Raw genomic sequence first — 8,466 nt, forward strand, 5'->3', positions numbered from 1 at the left:
TCGGTCGGCGATGAGAGCAGCAGGTGTCATTATCGACGGCTGACTTGCCTTTTAACCGCTTTTAAGGACCGGCAGACGTGCGAGGAGCGACTGTGTCTGGACTCGCCCTGCGCAATGACACACTACCTGCACTTTATTCATTTGCCTCTTTCCCTCCTCGGAGAGTCTTAATGCTGCACACTTTGATGAGCCATTTAAAAGGTCATCGCTCCCTCTTCACCAAGGGGGAACCGGGGTGAAGGAGACAGAGTCTCCAACTTTTTCCTCACCCGTGACGCGCCTGTGTTCCAAAGACTGATGCGCGGGATTCGCTCCGGTTCTTTAAATGCCAAAAGTAAAAGGCGACTTTGTGTCTCTTCCTGTTGTGTTGGAGGATGCTGGCGTTGGCGAAGCACTTTTCACCCGGGGGGATAATGGCCGATTGCCTTTTCCCGCCCCGTAATGAAGTGCAGGCAGTGCCACATGTGGCTGTGGTTGAGGTGGTGGTGGGGGTGGGATAGTGGTGGCTCGGTGGTAACTGCGTTCAACTGGGCCCACTGCTGCAAGAACAAAAAAAGACTGTCTGACTGCAAGCGCTATCGATCATTGTAATTGGAGCTTGTAAAATCCTAATACGCTTGTCGGAGCAGCATGCATCTCAGACTTTCATCCATTTGAAAACTCATTTGAGTGGCCGTTGGAAGGCCTAAAAAAAAAACGCGTCGCCGATTTTCAAAGAACAAATCGGAATTGCAGATATCCCCGTGACCGGATGAGCCCCGTGACAGCTCCACAGAGGTGTGGGGTGGATGCTGTCAAGTCCCAGACCGTCAGATTGGCTCCTTGCTACCCCCTTCCACCGAAAAAGTGAACGTGTACATGGTCAGCGGTGTAAATTACATAGGACGTCTAAGGGGGGGGAGGTGGGTCTTCATTTACGGCGGTCATAGCGAGATTTACCACACCTCGTAAAAGACGACCCCGCCTTCCCCATTGAGGGCTTATCCCGTGAGGAACCTGCCCATTGTTATGGGCCGGCGGCCCTTTCATTTGTGTCTGAGACAAAGAATAAAACGAAAAATGGTATGTGACGTTGTCGGCCGTCTGAGATGCACTCTGAATGCGGCTGTGAAGCGGCGTCATTAAATACCCACACTGTTCTCCCCGCCAGGGTGTCCTCACTGCAAGAACGCCGTCCCCCACTTCACCACAGCCGCAGACACCTTCAAGGAGGACCGCAAGGTTAGTGTTGATTTTTCTTCTCTCTCTTCATAGACGTGTGTGTGTGTGTGTGTGTGTGTGTGTGTGTGTGTGTGTGTGTGTGTGTGTGTGGGTGTGTGTGGGTGTGGGTGTGTGTGTGTGTGTGTGTGTGTGTGTGTGTGTGTGCGTGCACCTGGTTCGGCCGTTAAAGTGCAGAAAGCAATGGGAGAGAGAGAGAGCTCCTTCTCTTCCTTATTTATAAAGTCTTCTAATCCAATCTGCACTGAGGGCATTTGAGGTGATTGGAGGTTTGTAGATTTGCATCATCCTCTCGTCCACTTCCCCCACCCTCATCCTTCTTCGTCCTCTCTGAATATGCTGATTCTCGGTCTTTCCAAACCTCCCTTGACTGTGTGACTCACAGAGAGACACACACACACACACATACACACACACACACACACACACACACAAGAAATATGGCCGCTTGCTTGGCGACGCTCGGCATGAACATTCATCATCTCCAAACTGACACGCTAAGTTTAAAAAAAAACAAAAAAACAAAGACGTCAGATTGTTGCTCCGTGATCGCCAAGATGCACAACAATGCACCACGTAAACCGCAAGCAACCCTCCAACGGCTCTCAGGCAATTTGGGCGTACTCATTGGTCTGGAATTTAGCAAAAATCAATCTCAGATGGTGTGGAGATGGTGTTTCAGCATCGGCTTCAGAATCGTGTGTAGATATTTGTACGGTAATCCAAAATGCATTGGTTCCACGTCCAGAGAGCACGGGAAGGAGCCGATGTTTCTTCTGAGACGCGATCGCTCGCCCTGGGCGGGTCACACTGGGCGGGTCACACTGGGCCATCCTCCTTGTATCTCCCGGTTCATTTTCTCCTCCGTTTTTCGCCTCACCCGGAGACATCGACGGCAGTGAACGTAGACGCTTTACAGACTGACTCCGATGTCGCAGCTTGGCGCCGTGTTTGGAAGTGGACAGGGTGTTGAAGGCTGGACTGTTCTGGACAGAATCAAGCCTCCTTTATCCACAATATAAAGAGATTAAAGGTCGTCTCCATCTTCTCCCTATTATTTCCCCGCTTCCTTTTCTCCGGCCCCCTCGTCGGGGTTGCTGGGGAGGCATTTGAGAGCAGACTGAGTGCGATTCGCCGAGTCCGACCTCACTATTTATATGAAGCCTGGCCCCGGCGTATCGGGCCAGGCTGCTGTGGATCACAGTCTATTAGCCGGCTTCGCCTCGTTTGCCAAAGACAAACACAACAAGCTTAGCTTCGACTTTGAAGACACCCCAATTAAAACTGGAGCTGCTCTACGGCGGGGATAACTGTTCGCTCGGTTTGTTTGCGAGGTGCGTCGCTTTTTTTTTTCCTCCCTCCCCCTTTTTCCCAATTGAACCGAACAGCTCCGAGTAAGTACCCGGCTCAATAACCCGCCGCCGTTGTTTGATTGCAAACACTGCGTTGTTAAAACGTAATTGGGGGGGGACTTTGTGATGAATGCACAGCTCCCTGCACCCTTCACTTTCAGTGAGTTTAAGTGGAGCGACCCAAGTTTTCTGCAGTCCTGCTTATCTTGCCATCCATCCTTCCAACCAAAAATCGCACCGCCAATTGGGCGAGTGACACGCGGTTTGTGACCAAAGGTACTGCTCGTGGCCGTCTGATCAAGCCGCGGCTTGTGTTTTTAGTTCCCCACTTCATCGGATTGGATTCACACTGTGGAGACGTCACGGCAGCCCCATCCCGCCGGCACAGAACTCCTCCGCCACAGCGCGCAGCTCCACAACTGAAATGTGAAACAGGTTTGCTCCAACCGCGGCCTGGGCAAGTGGTCATGTGCGGCTCCTCTAAATGTTGACCGTCGGATCAATGAGCCGATCCAGTGGCCCTCCATCGCTCTGCAGAGGATCAATAGCGGAATTGGCTCTCTGACTTTTGAAAAACAGTCCCCTACGACTTCATTTTCCGCTGTCAATTCACAGCAACTCAGATTGATTACACCGCGAGAAGAGCGGCGGGAATGAAGAGCGCAACTCGTGTATTCGACCTGGTTCTCGCGGTTGAAATAAATATTCTGTCCGTCTCGAGCTTTTGTCTCTGCTTCTTCGGCAAAGCAAGAACGATCAGCTGTGACGTGAGGGAGGGAACTCTTGTACGTCGGACGTGCTTTCACGGCTTTCTTTTCCTTTTTAAGATAATTGCGCAGGAAAGTTTGATATATTGTTGATATGGAGCCAGCTGCGTGGCTCAGAAAATAGATTTGGCATTGAAGGAGATTTGGTGCTTCTTCAAAACATACATAATGAGGTCACCAAATAGGACTTGGACGCAGTTCTATGATGTGTGGAGGCTGTTGGGTCCCCCGTCAGAGGGAGATGAACTCCGAGGTGCCTGTAATGTGTCCTTGCTTATCACCGCGCAGTGTGTGCTGCCACACTTTTAATATCCACACAGCCTTGAGAGGGACAACAATTGCCTCATTCTCTTTTATAATAAGGACGAGCAATTTCATCTCGTTGGCTCTTGACAGGATTGACTGAGTGTTCGCAAAACTGTATCTTTTGGTCCTCTGACAGTTCTCCCATTTGCATAACCAACTTGAGCAGGATGAGCAGATGGCCGATAATTTGACAGTGACGAGTTCGGTGTATGACGCTTAGCGCCCTGAGAGAGGGTGACATTTCAGCCGGCCCGAGGGCTGCGCCGGGCGAGTGATACATCAGCGGGGCGGCATTTACGCCTCATTGGTGCTGCTTGTCACTAATCGATGTGAAGCCCTCGCGACATCCATCTCCCTTGTTGTTTTTATGTACAAATAATTGTTGTTGTTTTTTTTTTCCTGCGTTTTCATCACTTGCTTCAAATAGTCTGGCTCACAGGTGATGCACATCTTCGTGTGTGTGTGTGTGCGTGTGTGTGTGTGTGTGTGTGCGTGTGTGTGCGTGTGTGTGTGTGTGTGTGTGTGTGCGTGTGCGTGTGTGTGTGTATGTGCGCGCGTGCGCGTGCGTGCGTGGACTGACGTGGAAAGCGAGGATGTGCTGAGAAATGGAAAAAAAGCTCTTTTCTCAGTGGCAAAGCAGCTGGTTCCTTGTAAGCACTTACCATAAATGTCGGCCGTGATAAATTTTAAGCTCTGTGCGGTATTATCAATTTTTTTAGATGGTGTTCAAGCTGTGCCATTAAATATGGAGTGCAAAACAGTCAGCAAAGCAATTATAAATGTGAGCCAGTAAGGGACATTTTGGAAGGTATCCCCGAATGCATGGCATTCCAAAGGTTAGGGTTCCAAACAGAAACTCTTTCCTTTCCAGCCTCTTTACCATTAAAAACATATGGCATTATTCTTTTTTCATTTTTTTTATCAGGCGTGTATCGTTACACAAAATGCTGTTTTGTGTTGGGGAACACCGTTCAATGTTTTCGGTTAATTTAGGAAAAACCTGAACCGTGACTACTGGGCCATAACTGGAACCTGATTACCATTGAACAATGCAGACACAGTCTTAATCCAATCCGCCACCCTGCACCCATTGTTCCCGTGGTTTACTGGACAACAACACAGCATTTGAATGATGACGGGGTTTGTTAAAGAGCTGGACTCTCATTTGTGTTCACCGCATGGATGCGACAGGCTCATGAGGTGGACGAGATGACCTCCAGCGCGTTGCCACTCTTGGGTGGAACTCAGATTTGTATGGAATTTAAGCATGCCAAACCACCCGTATCCTCCCTGTATCAGATGGTTTGATGTGAATACACCGAACATACACGACTCCTCATAAACATGAACATTCACTGTAACTCCTCAAATTCTAGGGCAATATTTCATTTTTCTTTCTTTTTTTTTTTTTTTAGTTTTTGTATTTATTTGTTTTTGGTATTCTTGCCATCAAAAAAGTTTAAAGTGCAACACTTGTGCGACGCTTTGTACGGCGCTTCATTAAAGGGTTTTTTGAATCCTTCAGATTGTCTACGCTGCCGTGGACTGCACCAAAGGACAGAACCATGAGCTGTGCAAGCAAGAAGGGGTGGAGGGCTACCCCACCTTCAATTACTACAACTACGGCAAGTTTGCCGAAAAATACAACGGAGATCGCGGGGTAAGTTCTGCTTTGTGACTGAGCCTCTCTTTGTTCCCTGGCGAAAGAACGACTTTCTATTATTTCCTCTGTGTCGCCAATAAGATCAACCGATAACTATACGGGCGGCTACACATGAGAAGGAGCAGAATCCCTCAGTGATGGCTGAGCCACAGCTTTGCTTTGAGGAGAGCGTTAGTGGCCATCTTGGTTTTGCTACCTTCAAAGAACAACCTATTTAAACTTGACCCCGTGTGGCGCTGGCCTTGAAATGACCAACCAGGGATTTCACAGCATTACATAGCACAAGAGGAGCGGCCGATAGAAAGATAGCAAAATGTCTTTTTGCTTAATATTGCGCTACTGAAAATGTTCTTCTTTATCTTCACAGGAGGCGGGCTTCACGGGCTTTATGCGCAGCCTACGAGGGCGGGATCAGGAAAAGATCGGCAAGAGGAAAGAGGAGCTCTAGGTGGGAGGGGGCTGTGCGGCCGGGGTTCGGGCATGTCGTTGCACTGTGACCCCCCCCGACCCAGCGACGAGGGAAGGGGCCCCAATCACCACTGACTTGGGAGACGTGATGACCTCAGCAAAAGGCTTTGTTTTATACCATGGTGATCATGTTTGTAATAATACCAACAGTCCAACACAATCAAACTTCTATATCAAGAATATTTTAGCGAGAAGAAAAAAAAACACTTTTCTTTTTTTTTTCTCTCCCAAATACTGTGACTGCATATGTAAAAAGCTATACCTTATACCGTATCTATGCAATACTGGCCCTGGCATAGCCATGGGCAGTCTGTGTAACAGAGGCCCATCGCGGTGGGTGTTGGTGATGGAAAACGTCATTTTAAGAGGGTGACCATTTTTGTTCTTTAGACGCCACCTCCAGCTCACCACAGCACTGTTCATCGTACCACGGGGATCCAGCAGTCCCACCCCCCTCAGAGGAATATGCCTCTGCGGTTTCCAATATTTTTGTACAAAACCTTCATGTCGGAAGATGAAAAAACGTCCAGGATATTCGATTATTATACTCAGATCAAAACGGGCCACGACCACATTTTTTTTATTTTTTAATAAAATGTGCAGTTGCCGCAGTGCTAGATCAGAGATCTTTGAGTTTCCCATGTAGACCTGTGTGACCAAGGTAAGAGGTTCTTGCTATCGCCGGAAAGCTACACGCTCAAAAAGTGACAGTCTTTCTCCAAAACAAATTGTGGCCTTAAAATGAATAAATGATGAGCAACCGAAATACACGGGCGAACAAAGATGCTCTGAATCATGTTGTAAGATACCCTCAACCCGAGAACAAGACGTTAGAGTTGTGTGGGAAAGCAACAGGCAGTTTATTATTCATGCTTTTCCAATCATCAATAATTGTCCAAGTTGTGCTCTTGCTGGTGTCACAAATATCCTGGTGTCACTCTGTTATCACACGTTAACCATGTTGTCATGTAACATCTTGTATTGTCGCCGCTGGGACCCTGATCGTGACCTCTTGATTTGTCTTTTGTAGATTCCGGGTGTTGGTTTATTTAGACCCTGGGCTATTTTGTTTACTTCTGATGGACAAAACCCTATGGGCCAAATGCGTAATTTCCCTCTATTATTGAAGCAGAATATTTAGAAAAATCTCACTGTTGGGATGAGGATGCTCCAATATCCCCTCTGTCTTTCTTCTTTCCTAATCTGGACGGGAATGGCTTGGATTGGATTGAGTTTTCCAATGTGTTCTGGCTCTTTGAAAGGTTTTCCTTTTATCCATTATCTCAGTACATATCCTTGTCCTAACATCAATATCATTGATTAGGCTACATAGATAAAAGCGAGACGATATCAATATCATTGCTATTAAGGATGCAGCAATGGCATTTTATCCGGACCGAGTACCAAGGACTCACTCGAACAATACGGAAAGGCCCAACTGCAGTCATACGACACGATTTTGAAGACCGAAAATAAATCAATCCACAAAATCAGATATAACACTAAACTTTCAGAGCTCCAGAAATGAAACGGTGCAGTGAGTATTGCATTGCAGCTATGGCATGTTGCATCGGCATCCGGTTTAGGTTAAGGAATGTTTTTACACTCGTACAAAATACATGAGCACGGTATCGGCCCCGGTGCAAGTATCTGCGCATCCCAAACTGATCTCATCGGAGCCATCATCGTTGCCCACGCAGCAGTGTCAACTCTGCGTGCTTTCAACTCGCATTCCTAAGCCTCCATGAATATTTAAAAGGCTTATCTGTAGCTGAACTTGTGTTTTATTATTCAAGACTTTGGAGTCCTTTCTTTATGAATAAGGTTCTCAGGGATCGCGAAACACAATTAAAGGGAAGTAGTGTGTTTGCAATTTGCATTCCAGCCGCACGTCTCGGAGCCCGGAGGTCGCCAGATTAAAGATTGTTTACGTTTGTATTCAGGTGAGAACGAGGCGAAATGTGAGGGTCGAATCCCCGTGCCACGCCACGGCGAGACGTGTTGAAGATACGTCGGCCCAGTGGAGGGGGGGGGGGGATATGGAAAATAATGATCGGTTTCAACTCTGGCATTAATGGGATAGTTCTGAATAAATTTGTCTCAGATGAACTTCTGGCTAGCACCAAACTCTGTGTGTGTGTGTGTGTGTGTGTGTGTGTTCGTTCAGTGGTCAATATGAATAACCTCCATGGTATGCAAAAGCAGGATTTGCTGCAAACAGTTCAAATAATGATTTACAGAGTTCGTTAGTGTTATATCGCGATATCTCAGTGTTTGTTTTGGAAAGAATGATTTGGTTTTTCTTTCTTTTTGGGGGCCTTACGCCGAGCTGTCACGTGTTTTAAATAAATACAATTAAAAAAAAAAAAAAAAAAGAAATGAATATAAAAAGATGTGAAGACCACCTCTGTCTTATCCCAAAGGTTTCCATGGTGTGTGGGGGTTTGATCACACTGATGCCAAGAAATCATTGTTGCCTTTGTTGATTTTCAGTCCCCAGCCATATGTACAGTTTTGACCTTCACGACACAGAGACGTGCTGAGATGAAAACAATAAAGTCATACATTTCCAAAATTCTGCGTTGTGATTTTAAGGTGTATTTAACATATGCATTAATTATGCAAATTACTTTTTGGCACAGTCATTTTGGTTTTAAAATGTTGTGAAAACCTCGGTCCCCGATGCAGACTT

General features: G+C 47.0%; 1 protein-coding gene across 1 annotated transcript in view; it reads left to right on the forward strand.

The window, feature by feature from the left end:
- Window positions 1-8,173, forward strand: part of pdia5 (protein disulfide isomerase family A, member 5) — a 57,900-nt gene extending 49,727 nt beyond the window's left edge. Inside the window, exons 15-17 of the mRNA XM_080018772.1 lie at window positions 1,151-1,221; window positions 5,169-5,303; window positions 5,674-8,173. Coding sequence (XP_079874898.1) covers window positions 1,151-1,221; window positions 5,169-5,303; window positions 5,674-5,754 — 287 coding nt within the window. The 3' untranslated portion in view covers window positions 5,755-8,173. The remainder of the gene's footprint in view (window positions 1-1,150; window positions 1,222-5,168; window positions 5,304-5,673) is intronic.
- The last annotated feature ends 293 nt before the right edge of the window (window positions 8,174-8,466 follow it).

The sequence above is a fragment of the Zeus faber genome (assembly GCF_960531495.2).
Source record: "Zeus faber genome assembly, chromosome: 18".
Taxonomy (NCBI): domain Eukaryota; kingdom Metazoa; phylum Chordata; class Actinopteri; order Zeiformes; family Zeidae; genus Zeus; species Zeus faber.